At 34.0% G+C, this 17,841-nt stretch overlaps 1 protein-coding gene across 21 annotated transcripts in view; it reads right to left on the bottom strand.

The window, feature by feature from the left end:
• The window catches only part of LOC106883284 (regulating synaptic membrane exocytosis protein 2), a 272,841-nt gene that overhangs the window by 24,173 nt on the left and 230,827 nt on the right, over positions 1 to 17,841 (bottom strand). For 7 of the 21 annotated variants that reach the window (XM_089349850.1, XM_089349857.1, XM_089349856.1 and 4 more), the window contains 8 exons: positions 16,654 to 16,772; positions 14,695 to 14,825; positions 13,520 to 13,685; positions 11,909 to 12,016; positions 10,366 to 10,483; positions 6,981 to 7,148; positions 1,608 to 1,812; positions 1,036 to 1,178 (listed from right to left, as the gene is read on the bottom strand). In XM_089349850.1, coding sequence (XP_089205976.1) covers positions 1,036 to 1,178; positions 1,608 to 1,812; positions 6,981 to 7,148; positions 10,366 to 10,483; positions 11,909 to 12,016; positions 13,520 to 13,685; positions 14,695 to 14,825; positions 16,654 to 16,772 — 1,158 coding nt within the window. The remainder of the gene's footprint in view (positions 1 to 1,035; positions 1,179 to 1,607; positions 1,813 to 6,980; positions 7,149 to 10,365; positions 10,484 to 11,908; positions 12,017 to 13,519; positions 13,686 to 14,694; positions 14,826 to 16,653; positions 16,773 to 17,841) is intronic. The other 14 variants (XM_089349854.1, XM_089349860.1, XM_089349865.1 and 11 more) reach the window with 5 other exon arrangements.

The raw sequence follows: 17,841 nt of genomic DNA, 5'->3' as shown, positions 1-17,841 counted from the left end.
GAAGTATTTGATCCAAGAGATAAAGGAATCACTTTACTAAAAGGTTCTTGTACAAGACATGGTTGAAATCTACACTATCATCAAGGGCAACAATATTGCATTGTCACACTTCTCAAGAAGGAAAGTTACAGGTGTGTAATGTCAAATAGTAGTCTTCTGGCAGATGCACCTCTACAAAAGCTATATTAGTGATCAATAAAGAGGAAAGGCATTGGTTGTTTATGACTATTTCGATTGATTGTCATGTGACAACTTGCTGGGGCAGCCTGCTGGAGCCTAGCAGCGGGTATTTAAAGGGAAACTTGACAAGACAGTCAGTCAGCCGCTGACACTCGTTGACGCTGCATCAAAGAAGCCAGGGAACAGAAGAAAGAAGACATGCACTCAACACCAGAGCTGAAGACACCTCTGAAAGGGGGCCCTGCCACGTCAAAACGCTAGAGGAGTAGGGGCCGAAACCGGATGTGGTTCCTCCTGATGATGTCTTGAGCTAACTGGATCCTATAAAGGAGCTGTTGTGGTAGCAGACCATGAAACATGGTTGAAATACCTTTGAGAGGCTGTTATGTGTTTCTAAAAGTTGAGATAGGTATCTGTAGAAAGAGAAAGTTTTGAGGTGCTTTATGAAAATAGGGGCCAGCTAAGAAATGCACTATATGAGGGTGATAGCAAGCACATGGTAAGGTTTAGTTATTTTGTTGGGCTGAACAATTGCAAAACGACTACTTGACAACCTGTATACATTATATTGAGAGTGGTGGGGGTTGGAAAAATATGCTTGAGAGAGGTTTTATTATGTTGAATTGAAAGCAAATTGTGTAGCAAATGTGATGGATTTATCTGCAAGCATACTGAATAATCCTCTAAACCAACTCAAATACAAGGTTAGAAAGCATGCAGTTAGTTGTATGATGCTCAGCCAAAGAGCTTGCAAGTGAACAATGACATACACTATGATTGAGACAGAATAGGAAAAAATGCTTTAGAAACTATAAATGTTGTATATTGAAAATATAACTTGTGTTATGTACTCACCTCGATCTCTACTGGCAATCTGTGCTTCAATTGGTATTGAAGGTAACTGTCGTTTCTTTGGAGAAGGTGTACTTGAAGGTGTGCCTCCAGCAGACCGTGATGTGGTAGGTAGCACTCGTATAGGGGACATACCACGATTTTGTCTATGGAGTAAGTTAGAGCCATTTATTATTGCAAAATGTAATTTACACAATAGGAAATAAAAGATCTCCATATTAGGGTTTTAAAATGTATTTTAGAGAAATGAAAAATAATCAAATGTCTAATTAAGAAGTTAATAAAGAAATGACACGTGATCATTAAATTAGCAGTAAATTTTTCTATTGAGATAAGCTATTAACTAGAACTGCAAAACAAAACTATTTTTTTTACTTATCTAAAGTTATAAAATAAAGAAATAGTTGTAACTAGCTTTTTATCATTTAGAAAAGTTTGAAATATTTTTAAAAGAGTTTAGCTCAGCAATGGAAGTCATATATGTACAGATATTAGCTTATCAAAATAAGATGAAAAGCACTCAGATATGTTTAAAAGCTTATCCATTTGTTTTTTATGTGTTGCCACAAACAAACCTGGAACTATGGGGAGATAATGACCTTGACAATGTCTCAGGCACTTGGTGACGGGCTGGAGATCGAGTAGTCCGAGAGGATCCATGATTCATATCTTCAACCGGTGACCGAGATCTCTGTCGTGTTCCTTTCTCTGGAACGACAAGGGACCCTCCTTCAGGATGGTTATGTTTACGGTGATCATCAAGTTCATCTCTGGCAATAACTATATAAATATAACGATGAAAAAACAGTTATATTCAGGCGGTATAGTCAAAGTAATTAGAAGTTAATTAATTTAAGACACATGGGTGAATTTGAAGAAAATTACAGTTAAATGCACAAATAATCCATGCAAGCATGCACAAATAATACAATAACAGTTTGATAGAACAACAAACACTACAATGAAATAAAACAAATACAATTTTCGGTTCTCTAATTGGTTTGGCTCTTTTAAGAACAAAATAAACGTATTGATAAATATTCATTGCTGAAGGAAAACATTATAAATAATAATAATAATTTTTGTTTTATATTTCCGTCAGTACCCCCAAAATCTTAAAAAAGAAAAATAAAGTTAAACAGTAACAAACTTTCTGGGAGCAAAGATTGGCCAGTTTGTATTCGTCAGACCTAATTTAAAGTAAAAGTTGTAAGTATTTATTTTATAGAATTAAATATTTCTCTACAAGTTCTTTAATTTTTCCATTTGATCTACTTTTATCCATGAGAGGGGACAAACATATAGCTGATTTCTTGAAAAAATCTCATACTTTTATTGTTCAGTGCATGTTAGTTGGAATGAAATACTGATAAGTGCTAACTAAAACTTGAAGTTGCTGGAGATTATCTACATGGGTATAATCAGTACTGTAAAGTTAATAAAAATGGGTAAGCTTGTGTTTTGTTAAAGAGAAAAGAATTCTAATTCTTTTTGGAGAATGAGAAAAAAAGGAATCTTTATGAAGAAGTAATATAGTTGGGGGGGAATTATGAATGATGACAGGAAGGAGGAGAGAAGAAAAATATATATCGAGAGAGGTGGTTGAAATTGGGAAATGACGAGAAAGGTAGGAAGAGATAATGCATGAAATGGGTGAGAGATCAACATCTAGTCATAAGAGACATATAAAAAAATAAGGCATGATAAAAATAATAAAATAGGAAAGGAGAGTTAGATCAAAGTAGAGATAAAGTGAAAGTGCCAAAGTAAGAAAACTTTAAAATTAAGATGTAAAGGTGAAAATGAGATACTAAAGAAAAGAACAAGAGAAAAAAATGAGAGTAAGAAGGTGATATTAAAGGGAAGACAAAAGAGTTTATTGATTCTGACAGGTGAAGAAAATTCAAGAGTATAGATGAAAAGATTTTTCCTGTGTAGGTAGATTAATATTAATAAAACAAGATGATATCACAAACTGAACTGTGGTTGTTGAATTAGTCTGACAAATTGACAAAATGAAGAGCTGGTTCACTGGCTTAGAGTGTTCCCAAGCAATGTTCATGACTTCAAGATGTTCACTGAAATGATAATTTACAGTGCACTCCATTTAAATGGAGTTAACGTTAGATTTGCATGCTAAATTGTTAACAGACGATGCAGTTTATTGGATTTACATGCTAAATTGTTAACAGAAGATGCAGTTTATGGAGGTGCAGTCAGGATGGTAATTAACATAGAATTAGGTTCTTAGGATGAATATAAAGGTAGTTCTAGAGTGAAGTAAAGTTGCAGAAGTGGAAGATTCTAATGGTAGATTGTATAACAATTTTGAAAGATATGAAAAGAGATCTGAGAAAGAAGGGAAAAGTTTCTGGTTGGGAATATAGAAAGTGGGAGAAGCAGATTATATTGCAAAGAAACAGCTGAAAAGAAACGAATGGAAATTGATGAAAAACAGGAGTGTGATGGTTCTGCAGATAGCTTTGTTATATATGCAGTCACATACATGGGATCTAAAGAGAAAGACGGAGTAAAAGAAACTGAGAAAGAAAACAGGGTGGGTCTGATGTGTGTGAGATGAAAAGAGGAATGAGAACTGTTAGTTTAGCTGTTTGTCAATGGTGATCATAATTGTAGCACATAGGCAGGCACAAGAATAACTAGGTTTAAATAAAGATACCTTGTTGCAGGTATACCTTGGTTCTGTCTGAACAGGCACTCTGACATGCAGTGCTTCTGCTCAGATGAGAATACACCCTGGGCAAAGACAAATATCAATGTTTATAGTTAATGTTGGCAAGGACAAGGTAGTTAAGCTAAAGTTCCAGTGAACTGAATCTACAACTCAATTTTGATTTCTAGGAAAAGGCATTTTACTTCATTTGCATTTCTTAACCACTGAAAAGAGTATCGATGAAATATTTTGTCTCTGCAAGAAAACAATGATAACAGCTTCTTGCAACAAATTGTAATATGTGTGTGTGGGTGTGTGTTTTGATGAATCGGCTGGAATATCTTGAAAGGAATAATGAAATATTCTGCAAGACCCATAAAGGAAGTTCAAGATGCTATTCAAGCAGGAGTTTATTTTCTAAATTGAAAAAAAAAAAAAAAAAAAATGAAGTGATTTCATCATATAAATTCAACTTCATGCAAAAGATGCTGCAAGTTTGGCTTAGGAAATATCTGTCTATGTAAAAAAAAAAAAAAAAAATTAAATGGTAAAAGTCAATTTTAGTTAATTAATATATGTTTTTCTCTGATTTTATGTAAAAAGATTGTAAAATGTAGCATAAAATTGAACCTTTGATTAATTGCTTAACATCCTGTTGAAACTCATTACTATAATGAACAGAAATAAATGATAGAGGAAGGGGTTAGAGATTTTTCTGTAATATTAGAGTTTCTTACATCCTTCAACATGAATGTAAACAAGGTTAGCACAATTTGTACAATATCATACATTTCAGCAGTGGCTGACTGATGCAGTCATATGTGATACTTCATTATACAAAAAGTTAAGAGTTAATATATGACTGAAATAACTCTAAGAGTTTTCGTTTTCTCAATGAGTTAAACTGGAAATAGTTGGGGCGTCATGGTTTATAACCAAGCGATGTCATAAGAATCAATTTTTGTTATGTAAATATTTCAGTGAATCTGAAGTCCAGATTCTGATGTAATTTTAATGTAATAAGTTTCTTCAATAAATTAATTTCCATTGTCGATAAAACTTGTAAAACGATAGTTTTAGATCAAGTTATTTTGAACTTTTTTCTATTGATTAAAGCCTGTACCTAACTGAAATATTTCTTAACCTGCATAATCCTAATTTTTATTGAGTTATTCAAAGTGTTTGAAGGTTGTTATCAAGATGTATGAATCTGGTTAGCTTTGGTAATTCAAGAACATCAAAAGGACTTGTAAAACCTCAATGGAAATTAGATAAGTGAGTGGCTCTGTCAATACATATCAATAAAATAGACAGTTTGGACTTGAGGAAAATAATATGACCGTCATTATCAAGACATTAATCTGTTTTAGTTTGGGTAATAGGAGAATATCAAATAGAATTTTTAAAATTATTGAAAAGAATAAATCAAACAAATTATCATGCTATACATATCAATAATGAAAAATGGAGACTGGACTGATTGGAACATTAGCCAATTATCTTTACACAAAATGCTCTGTAAGTAAAAAATCCCCTGAAAATCAATGAAAATGTGCTATCCTTGTTTTATTATGTAATTTATATGCATGTAATACAGGCACAAACCTTATTAATGATGATATAGTGAAATCATAATTTATTGCCAACTACGTGAATTCATTTTATTGCATAGTAATTTTAATAACCAAGGTTGTGCAATGAAGTACAACTGACTGTATTTAAATAAATAGTAAATATATTGTAAATTAACACCTTGTTTTGTTGAAGTCATTTAATATATAGTTTTTATCTGATAGATTTGATTTTAATAAAAAATTGATATTCTCTAGAATAGTATCAATTCATTACAGTTGAATATATGATTATGCAAATACACAGTTTTAAAATTTGAGCCTTAATAATTATCTTATTTTACAATTTTGTAAAAAAATATTTTACTTTGAAATATTTATTCAATTAATCCTTTTTTTGTTTTGTATTTACTATAATATATCTATCTATCTATCTGCCTGTCTGTCTATCTGTCTATGATCCTCTGCTCTTCTAAATATATATATATATACACATATATATAAGGGCAGGGGATCATAGAATTGGTAGACACTAGATACAATACTTTGAGGCATTTAAGCACACTTCTTATACTTTGAGTTTTATTCTCGACAAGGTCAATGCCGTTTGTTGTTAATGTTTCTAGACTGCTAAAAGTACTTGTTTGATTGTGGTGGGTATCTAGTTGACTGTCTTTTCAAAGATTTGTAGCCATGTTCTAACTTTCAAAAATCACCATGATATGCATACAGTAAAATTTTCAGGGACAAATGAAGGAATAATTTGTGGCATTGAAATCTACATTAAAAAAGTTACTATGGAACTACCCTTTAAGTCTGAGAATAAAAAAAAGGGACAAATATTTTTGTCTCATATATAATAAAAATATTTTTAATCAAAAGCTTTAAATGTGTTAATGCAAATGATAAAGCATGCAAAGGAAATTTGATAGAATTAAAATTAATTTTGCCAGTAGAATGTAATTTAGAAACCTACAAAAAAAAAAAAAAATTGTGAAAAAAACCCTGACAGTAAAACCTGAATAACATAAAAAGGAAGAAATTTATGGGAAGAAAATAAGTACATACAAAGAATATGTAAAAAAAAGTGGGGTTTAAAAACCAAACAAAATAAAATACAGATGTTTACATTAAATGGGTAAAAAATAAAATTAGGAAATACAGCAAGGTGACAAAGGGTTAGGAAGTTTTTTTCTGAAAACATTGACAGTGTAACTAAATAAATTAAAAATTTCAGGTAAAAGAGACTATAACGAGAATGAGTACTCTTGTGAAGAGCAATTTTATGGATGTTCTTAACTTTCCTCTCAACCTTGGCATATGCATCATATATATATACATACATGTATATATATATATATATATATATATATATATAATGTACACAAATACTGTGAAAATTAAAGAATACATATTTAATTATTGATTTCTTACACATGTAAGGAGCAAAAAATTTAGGAGAAGGTATAGTCAATTAAATCAACCCCAGTACAAGACTGGTACTTTATTTTATCAATCCTGGAAGGACGAAAGGCAAAGTTGATATCTGAGGAGTTAGAAAGTAAAGAGTCATTAAAATATCACAAGGTATTTTGTTTGACGCTTTACCACTTCTGCCTCTTAAAATATATCTGACTGAAGCAGAAATTAAAACAAAGGTGAGAGAAGAAAGAAAGAAGTCCATTGGTACTAATAGAATCTACCTGTCCCACTGCGCCGTCTGGTAGTTGGTGATCCAACCCCACGATCTCTGCGAGATTTGCACCTGCCATCCATAATCTCAGAATAATCCTCATTGAGGTGTGCTGCACTGATGGCGCTACTCAGAGAGCTGATGCTACTTCCACCCATCCTTTCTAAAAGAGCAGCACCTGGGCAGATAGCAGTTAAAATAAGCAAGTTAGATAGAATTAGAGATTTAGTAAAACTGGAACACTTAGGAACCTAAAGAATTAATCAGTACAAAACCGGTAAGATCATTGAACTACAAAGAGAAATATAATAAAAAAGATAAAAAGCAAAATATCGTTGAATAGTATTAGAGAAACATATGCATGTTATATGTCTGTAATACTCAAATGTAGGCATGCATAAATATATAGATATATATCCATACAAATATTGGTTACTTTAAGTTTTACATGCTCCAATATACAAATTGTTACCAATCAGTACAGACCTACCTTAATCCAGTGTGAGGATGCAAAATGTTAGATATATTTAACTCATGTTAAGAAGGGAAATAACACAATTGGGACACTGTAGATATACATTGTTTACGCCAGGCATGGGCAACCTATTTTGAGAAGTAGGCCACATGAGACATGGGTCATCATCTGGCAGGCTGCATGACTAAAAAATTCAAGGTAGTTCTTCGCTACAGGTGTGCCATTCAGAGTCCTGTGGGCCACAGGTTGCCCATGACTGGTTTACACACATGTACAAATGCTATTCTTTCTCTTATGTTCTTACAAAAGTGTATTATAGTTTAATCATTTTTATTATATTTAAACATAGATTGGCAGCTGTTATAGCCATCTTTTAGACTTAACATACATTTTCAGCCTTTATAGTCCTTTTATATGCAAGTACAGTCACAAGTTGAACATAGTTATATATTGTATGCACTGCTGAAGCAAATACTTCATAATATGAAGATTTTTCTAATGTAAATCACTGAATCATGAATTGGGAATGATACATATTTTCAGGGGAAAAAAAAATTACCTAAGATAACTAGAATTGTGAATCTTACTCATCCAGATCAATGTTGTTAATGTTAACATTTAAAATCATGTAATATAGTATGTAAACAGCTAGAAAACCTCAGTGTTTTCATGTTTTAAACTGAAACGGTAATACTGTTAAAGTGCATTACTTTATTTCAAATCTGTTGCCAAATAGATTTATCAATTATTTTACAGAAATCATGTGCCACAAATGAGATTATACAACACGATTGTATATGGTTTGATAGTGATGAAATATTTTCTTTTTGACTGGGTAATAACTCAGTATGATTGAATATTATTCATATTCCAATAAGTTATTTCATTTTTCCTTATTCATGCTCAATGAGAGCTGTGGGTGAGTAGATCTTTCTAATACATATAAAACATGGTTAACATTGGATGTTAAATAATGAATGATGAATATATAAAAAAAACATGGTGCCATATAAATTCACTTGACAACGAAGCAATATGAATACTATAGATGATAAATCTTCACTGAAAATGTGCTGTAAGCAGTTGTAAGTCAACATGATAAGTGTGGAAGGAAGAACTAAAGAAGCAGTGAGGATAAAACATAGTAGCAAGTAAAATATTAACTAGGCTGTTAAACCCATTATCTTTTCTAACTTCACTGAATTCAATAATTTCTAGATATGTTAATTTTACACACAAGTGAAGTTCCAAGCATTATTTGTAACACAGGTTCTCAACACCTTATTTTATACAAAACAGTGGATCAAGAATATATATATATATATATAAGTTGGGCAACTTAGAAGATCTTTAGAGAATATATTGTTGTTAGAAATATAATTGCATATTATTTCATTAACATTTTAGGATCTTGATGAATGGAAATATGGATGGAAGAATTGATTGATTATAAATCATTATTCAAGCTAATTTAATCCATGTTGATCAAATAGATGTTTAAGTTGAACATTTTCAGCTTGTGTGAAGTGATATGAAATTTGAAATAATATTTGTAATGTTTACAATAAAGTTATATGCTAAATACCTCACAACATTTAGTCTTATCTGTCTAGGTCCAGAGTTTTAATACCCAAACAGACCAATTTTTCATTTTGTAACACAGAGGTTGGTAAAAACAAGCTTTATATTTCACTGCATTTCACTTGATTCTATTATTTTTCTAAAGAATGAGCTTTATGTTTAATGAAAATAAATAATATTTAAACATAATATAGATATGTTTGAATGCATGTATTTTGTCCTTGAAAACGGCTCATATGTATCCTTGTTAAATATGAGCATTGTTGTAAGAATTTGAGTATAAGGTGACCCGTCTTTCTCAGAGACAATTTCTGGGAAAAAGAAAACCACACTTTATAATCAAACATGTATTGTAAAATAATTCTAGCTCCTTGTGAGTTTAGTTTTGCTTAAACATGTTCTCATGAAGAATTGCAAAAGCAAAGTATTAAATTAATAATGGTTTAGGACATCAATCTAAGGTAAGCTGTTGATATTAATCTGTGTTTAACCTATACCAACATGAAAAAAAATTAATGTTAACTAATGATAATGAAGAGGATGAGGATGATGGCAATGATGATGATGATTATTGATGCTCTATTACACTTATATATCCAGGAATCTGATTTTATCTTCTATAACAAACTGGATCATAATTTTTAGTTAAGCCTATAAATTTTTATAAAGTGATTTTAGTGTCTAGATCACAAAGTATATTTTAAAAAAAATCTTTTGATGTTTGCAATAATTATGTTAAACAGCATGAAAATATACAAAAATACATAAATAAATGAATAAAATAATAATAATAATAAATGACATGCTATTTTTTAAAATGAGTTAGGAATGTTTTGAATTTCTGTAGAATCAAGATTTTTTTCCCAAAACATCACTGTGCATTTCAAATTACACAAAACAAAGAACAGTTTAGTAAAATGACAGCAAAATACATACAACCACACAGTAGGTGCTGCATTATAACAACAGTTTCAATAAGCTGAAAGAGGAATTTTTTAATATTAACCACAACAGATTCAAGTGTGATTTATAAGTTAAGCTTCATCAATGGACAGAGCACTTTAAGGATAATAGTTTTTCAAAATTATTTTGATCAGCATGCTGAATAATATAAAGAATATTACAGAGAGATGCAAACAATAAATAAAAACAAAGTATTAGTTATTATACAGTTTATAAGAGTAGTATTTGAAAAAGTTTGAAAGTACACCAAAGGGAATAGTCATCAGATTATATCAAGTGCCAGTACAATTATAGCTGCATCCAGTTATAAATATTTGAGAAAATGATACATTAAGTGAGTTCATAAATTTCCAATAAATATGATGCAAGATTATACCTGTTTGAAAACTGTCATCATAATCAAATTCTGACATATCACTGTCACTGAAACCCCGAGAGCCAACAGGTGGGGAAAGATGAACCTTTTGAATATCACCAGGATCATGGCTACTTTTCTGAGAAAAGAAATTAGAAATTTAGTAAATTCATAATGTTTTTTGTAGATGTGATAAAAGTTTGGTTAATATTAATAAACTGCTTATAATGTTAAAATATTTAACAATAATGGTGCAGAAAAAAATAAAAGGCTTTAAAATTTAGCTCCATCCATTTAGCTTAGTTCAAATATTCTTAGATTTGCCGTTGCTTTTTATCCCTCCGGGATTGACAAAATAATTACTAATCATACACTGGGGTTGATTCACACTCGACAATCTATGACCTTATACCAATGAAAGATATTAGTAACGAGTTTGACAAAGCACCATTTCATGAGGGTCATTCTGCAATAAACTTAAATCATTGTGGAGGTGCAATGGCCCAGTGATTAGGGCAGTGGACTCGCAGTTGGAGGATCGCAGTTTCGATTCCCAGACCGGGCATTGTGTGTGTTTATAGAGCAAAAACACCTAAAGCTCCATGAGGCTCCGGCAGGGGTGTTGTACTAAAGAGATAGGCAGCGAGCTGGCAGAAACGTTAGCACTTTGGGCAAAATGCTTAGTGGTATTTCGTCTGCCATTACGTTCTGAGTTCAAATTCCGCCGAGGTCGACTTTGCCTTTCATCCTTTCGGGGTCGATAAATTAAGTACCAGTTGTGTACTGGGGTTAATGTAATCAACTTAATCCCTTTGTCTGTCCTTGTTTTTCCCCTCAATGTTTAGCCCCTTGTGGGCAATAAAGAAAAAAAAAAGAAAAATAAACTTAAATCATTCTTTCAATACTGATTATCATCTTAGCTTTTTACTTAGAACACTCTAAATACTGTCTCTCATTCACTTCTAATTCCAGTTTCTTCGTCAATAAAAAAAAATGTCATATTCTACAATGAGAATCTAACAATCTGATAATATTAAATAGTAGTAATTTCAAGATAAACCTCGTTGGACGTTTTTTGGATGCACTTCTGTTTTGGAATTACAACTCTCTTCATTATCCCCTTCTTTTAATATTCAAATTCCCTCGAACCTAGTGTGAACATATCAAGGCTTTTCCATATATTCCGTTCTCTAGCAGCAAAACAGCCTCTGGAATTTATAGGCAAACTCTTTTGTCAATCAAAATGTTGTATTCCTTTATTTGGCATCAAGCTTAGAATATCTCTTACTAACATTTCATTCTCAAAACAGGTTTAGTTTTTGCTTGGAATCAGGTGAGGGTAGGGAACAGGAGGAACATCCACAGAAGAAAACCTGCCTTAACAAATTCCATCTGACACATGCAAGCATGGATAAATGGACATGAGACGATGATAATAATGATAAAAATGATGAGGATATGAGTGGCACAAAATAACAGAACAGAAAGTAATCTTTTCAGTAATGTTTCCAAACATATTCTTTCCTGTAACTTCCAGTATTGTATAGTAAAATTGTTTACTTACTGTGCGTGAGGAAGATGTGGGCAGTTGAATATTAGATTCATCCTGCTGCCGTAGTGGATACCACAGAGGATCATCCTTAAAATTGGCTCGAGATAAATCAATTATTACCTGAAGAAAATAGAATATCTTTTAAAAAAAATTCATTTGTACATTTACATAAAACAACTGACATGTTTATTCTAAAATGTTATTGACAAATTTAAAATAATATCAAATGTTTATACAAATAGGCGTAAGAGTGGCTGTGTGGTAAGTAGCTTGCTTACAAACCACATGGTTCCGGGTTCAGTCCCACTGTGTGACACCTTGGGCATGTGTCTTGTACTATAACTTCGGGCTGACCAAAGCCTTGAGAGTGGATTTTGTAGACGGAAACTGAAAGAAGCCTGTCGTATATATGTATATATATATATATGTATATGTATGTGTGTGTATATGTTTGTGTGTCCGTGTTTGTCCCCCCAACATCATTTGACAACCGATGGTGGTGTGTTTACGTCCCCGTAACTTAGCGAGGATGATAGAATAAATACTAGGCTTACAAAGAATAAGTCCTGGGGTCGATTTGCTCGACTAAAGGCGGTGCTCCAGCATGGCCACAGTCAAATGACTGAAACAAGTAAAAGAGTATATGATTATGTGCTTAAGAAGCTCACTTTGCAACAATGTGGTGTTAGCGTTATTCCACTGCAAAGCACCTTGGGCAAGTGTTTTCAACTATAGCCTTGGTATGCCTTGTGAGTGAATTTGATAGATGGAAATTGTGTGGAAGCCCCACATGTGTGAGTATGTGTGTATACATATACATACATACATACATATATATATATATATATATATATATACATTCAGACAAATATTTATATATATGTATGCGTGTGTGTGTGTCTTTGTGTTTGTCCACTACCACTACTTAACAACTGGTGTTGGTTTGTTTACATCCTCAGAAGTTTGGCAAAGGCAACCAACAGAATAAGTACCAGTTTTAAAAATAAGTACAGGGGAATTCTATCAAGGTGATGCTACAGCATGGCCACGGTCCAATGACTGAAGTAAGTAAAGGGTAAAGGATTTATATATCACAACTGACAAAAATACTCTGTTTATTCTAGAGTTTACTCTTTTACTTGTTTCAGTCATTTGACTGCGGCCATGCTGGAGCACTGCCTTTATAGTCGAGCAAATCAACCCCAGAGCTTACTCTTTGTAAGCCTGGTACTTATTCTATCGGTCTCTTTTGCTGAACCACTAAGTTATGGGGACGTAACACACCAGCATCGGTCGTCAAGCGATGTTGGGGGGACAAACACAGACACAAAAACATACACACACACACACATGTATATATATATATATATATATACATATACGACGGGCTTCTTTCAGTTTCCGTCTACCAAATCCACTCACAAGGCTTTGGCCAAGGTGCCATGCAGTAGGACTGAACCTGGCACCATGTGGTTGTTAAGCAGGCTACTTACCACACAACCACTCTTGTGCCTAATTTAGGTAAAACTTTTAATTTTCAGTAGTAATTTGCTAGAACTTTCCAACAATTCATATTTTAATTGTAAAACAACAAATAAATAGTAGACTAAAAGACCAACGTACTTCTCCAAGAAATTCACTCGCACCAAGTCTGTCATAATCCCATACTGTAATTTCTAATAATCTTTGTTTGAAGTGTGATTCTTTACCAGCAACATAGACAAATGTTTGGTTCCACGTTGGGTCATTGGTGTTGGGAATTGTTTTTGTGCGTCTTTTAGTTTTCTCACTGTCAATGTATGAAGATAGAGACATATAAGTTGGTAGATTATATAAAGTAAAATTTTCAATAAATTTCATTCTCAAAATTCACTTCATATATCCTTCATGCATATTAAAGGTATCTTATATACATTGATTAATACATACATTTCATTAGAAGGCTTGCTATAAAGTTAGCTGTCCAAATCAAAAAGCAAATTATTTGAATAACCTGTGCAGGTGACACGTAAAATACACCATTTCGAGCGTGGCCGTTGATCGTTTTCAAAATCGCCTCCCTAGCACCTTGTGCCAGTGACATGTGAAAAGACATTTGAGCGAGATTGTTGCCAGTGCCGATGGACTGGCTCTTGTGCAGGTGACACGTAAAATACACCATTTCGAGCGTAGCCATTGCCAGTAAGACATTCGAGCGAGATTGTTGCCAGTGCTGATGGACTGGCTCCTGTGCAGGTGACACGTAAAATACACCATTTCGAGCGTAGCTGTTGCCAGTAAGACATTCGAGTGAGATCGTTGCCAGTGTCAATGGACTGGCTCCTGTGCAGGTGGCATGTAAAATATACCATTTCGAGCATGGCCGTCGCCAGTACCGCCTGACTGGCCCTCGTGCCGATGGCACGTAAAAGCACCCACTACACTCTCGGAGTGGTTGGTGTTAGGAAGGGCATCCAGCTGTAGAAACTCTGCCAAATCAGATTGGAGCCTGGTGTAGCCATCTGGTTTCACCAGTCCTCAGTCAAATCGTCCAACCCATGCCAGCATGGAAAGCGGACGTTAAATGATGATGATGATTTTCTGCAAGTCACATTGTCTCAATAAACTTGACATATCTCAATAAAAAATAGTTTCAAACATGACATTCCTCAATAAAAGATTGATTGGGATATAAAACTGCTTTAAGTTAAAGGCAATGAAATTTTGAGTAGATATACCTGATTTCTTCAGTAAAACAGTGCAATGAATTAAGGAATTGTGATCAATAATGGATGGTAAAGTATAATTAAAATTTTTACCTTTTGTCAGGAAGTAAATACAGCTTACAGTATGGGTTGCGCAGTTTGCCATCTGCTGAAGGAAGTAGGTCCAGGGCACTGACAATGCAAATTGACAATTCACAACGACTATCATCATACCACATTCGAATCTGAAATGACAGAAATCATATATAAAAGCAACAAAGATCAGATTTTTATCTATTTAAAAAAAAAAAAAATTCCTTTACCATTCAGTGCAGCATATCATTTCAAAAATATTTTTTCAAGTAGGCGCAGGAGTGGCTGTGTGGTAAGTAGCTTGCTTACCAATCACATGGTTCCGGGTTCAGTCCCACTGCGTGGCACCTTGGGCAAGTGTCTTCTACTATAGCCTTGGGCTGACCAAAGCCTTGTGAGTGGATTTGGTAGATGGAAACTGAAAGAAGCCTGTCTTATATATATATATATATATATATATATATATATATACATGTATGTATATGTTTATGTGTCTGTGTTTGTGCCCCCAACATCACTTGACAACCAATGCTGGTGTGTTTGCGCCCCCGTCACTTAGCGGTTCGGCTAGACAGACCGGTAGAATAAGTACTAGGCTTACAAAGAATAAGTCCCGGGGTCGATTAGCTTGACTAAAAGGTGGTGCTCCAGCATGGCCGCAGTCAAATGACTGAAACAAATAAAAGAATAAGTATATCTATAGTACTTTTAATTCAGTTGATTTTCTGTTTAGGTAAAACAGAACTTAACGTTTGTGATTGTCATGCTAAAAGGAATTTGTAGTTGCTTCATCTGACAACACTACTTGCAAATTATTGATTTAATTTCTTACTTCAAGTATTCTTATTTCTTTATTGCCCACAAAGGGCTAAACATAAAGGGGACAAACAAGAACAGACAAAGAGATTAAGTTGATTACATCGACCCCGGAAGGATGAAAGGCGAAGTCGACCTCAGCGGAATTTGAACTGAGAACGTAATGGCAGACGAAATACCACTAAGCATTTCGCCCATTGTGCTAAGGTTTCTGCCAGCTCACCACCTTAATTCTTACTTCAAATATTCTGTCATCATTTACATTTATTATTAATATCAAATTTAAGAGAAAAAAACTGATTCCATGATAATTTGAAATGTAATGTTGGTGAGATTTTGCACAATTTCTATCGTTGTAAACAGTTCTCAACCATCAACTTTAAAATAACAGCATGGTGCAGGTATGGCTGTGTGGTTAAGAAGTTTGCTTCTGGACTATGTGGTCTTCAGTTCAATCTTACTGCACAGTACCTTCAGTAAGTGTCTTTTACTATATACTCCGGGCTGACCAAAGCCTTGTGAATGGATTTCATAAACTGAAACTGAAACAGTGTGTGTGTATGTGTGTGTGTGTTGTGTGTGTGTGTGTGTGTGTGTGTGTGCGTATGTGTGTTCCCTTGTTTTGATATCATGTGATGGTTGTAAGCAAGTGACACCTTCATACAACTGATGCCATTCACTTCCAGTCTTTCATGAAAAACATGCCTGAATGGGGAAATATTAACTTGTTGCCAGTGCCGCTGGACTGGCTCCTGTGCAGGTGGCATGTAAAATACACCATTTCGAGCATGGCCGTTGCCAGTACCGCCTGACTGGCCCTCGTGCCGGTGGCACGTAAACGCACCCACTACACTCTCGGAGTGGTTGGCGTTAGGAAGGGGAAACTCTGCCAAATCAGATTGGAGCCTGGTGTAGCCACCTGGTCCACCAGTCCTCAGTCAAATCGTCCAACCCATGCTAGCATGAAAAGCGGATGTTAAACGATGATGACGATGATGAAACAGGTGATGGTTGGTAACAGGAAGGGCATTGGCCATAGTAAATTTCATTTGACCCATGCCTGGATGGAAAATGGACATTAAATGATGACAGATTATAGAAAGAAATACTTTTAACAAGTACAATGACAGTGATATCTATAAAATAAATGTTATGATAATTTACTTGAATTTTTCCGGTAATTTGCGGTGAATGGACCCGCTTTCCTGAGGCACTCGGTGATCCAGGGGAAGTGACCATGACACTGGGACGAGTCATGAGACCATCTTTTGAACTATAATCTGCTGAAAAGTAATTTAAAATAACAAAAAAAGAGAAAAGAGAAAAAGAAAATTGTGAGAATATATAAACATACATCTTCATTTCAATAATTAAGATAAATTGCTTATAATATCCTTTGATATAAAACAGATTTCAATCGGCGTAATGAGCTCTGCTACTAAAAGACACAAAAGCTTCAACTCTTTTGTTGCAAATAGGTGCAGGAGAAATTATTATCATATTGTGAACACACTCCTGCAAAACAAACATGGACCATATTACTTGGTAACTGTAATTGCTTATAAGTAAAAATAAAATCAAACCCACTGTCATTTGGCCTTACAGCACTGATCTTGCAGAGAACACAACATTAAAACATTAAGAAGTAAAACTGTTATACACAGATTTCTCATCAAAGTAAAACCTCCATAACTGCAGAATGTCTCAAAAAAAGAGAAACATGTCACTCCTATAGGTTCGAATCAAACTTTAAAAGCTTTGATTACTTTGATTGGAAGCAAACATTAAAGGCATGAATAGTAGAAAAAAATCCATTTTATGGTTGAGGAAAAAAAATCATTCATGACTTTATGAGTGTATTAGCATTGTGTCTGTGAACCTTGCAGCATGATTGGCCCATCGTAGTTTGTGTGGTGGCATTCAGCAATGATGTCCTTCACTCCAGTTCTATCCCTGATCTCCTTATATCTCTTAGTGAGATTCCAAACATCAACCTTTCCATGGTTGTCTGCGCCGTAAACAGATGTTGTTCTTTTCTTAGCATAAGGCAGTGAGTTGGCAGAAACATTAGCATGCCGGGTGAAATGCTGCAACATTCTGAGTTCAAATTCCGCCGAGGTCGACTTTGTCTTTCATCCTTTCGAGGTTGATAAATTTAGTACCAGTTGCACACTGGGGTCGATGTAATCGACTTAATCCCCTTGTCTGTCCTTGTTTGTCCCCTCTATGTTTAGCCACTTGTGGGCAATAAAGAAATAAGATGTTCTTTTCTCTTCATCAAGGCCCAAGTCTCACATGCGTTAGCATTGCAGGTAACACTCTGCTGTTGAAGAGATTGGACCTGAGCAGTTG

This window comes from Octopus bimaculoides, chromosome 3 (assembly GCF_046866305.1).
Source record: "Octopus bimaculoides isolate indiv1 chromosome 3, ASM4686630v1, whole genome shotgun sequence".
NCBI classification, from domain to species: Eukaryota; Metazoa; Mollusca; class Cephalopoda; order Octopoda; family Octopodidae; genus Octopus; species Octopus bimaculoides.
This window is presented reverse-complemented; position numbering and strand designations above follow the sequence as displayed.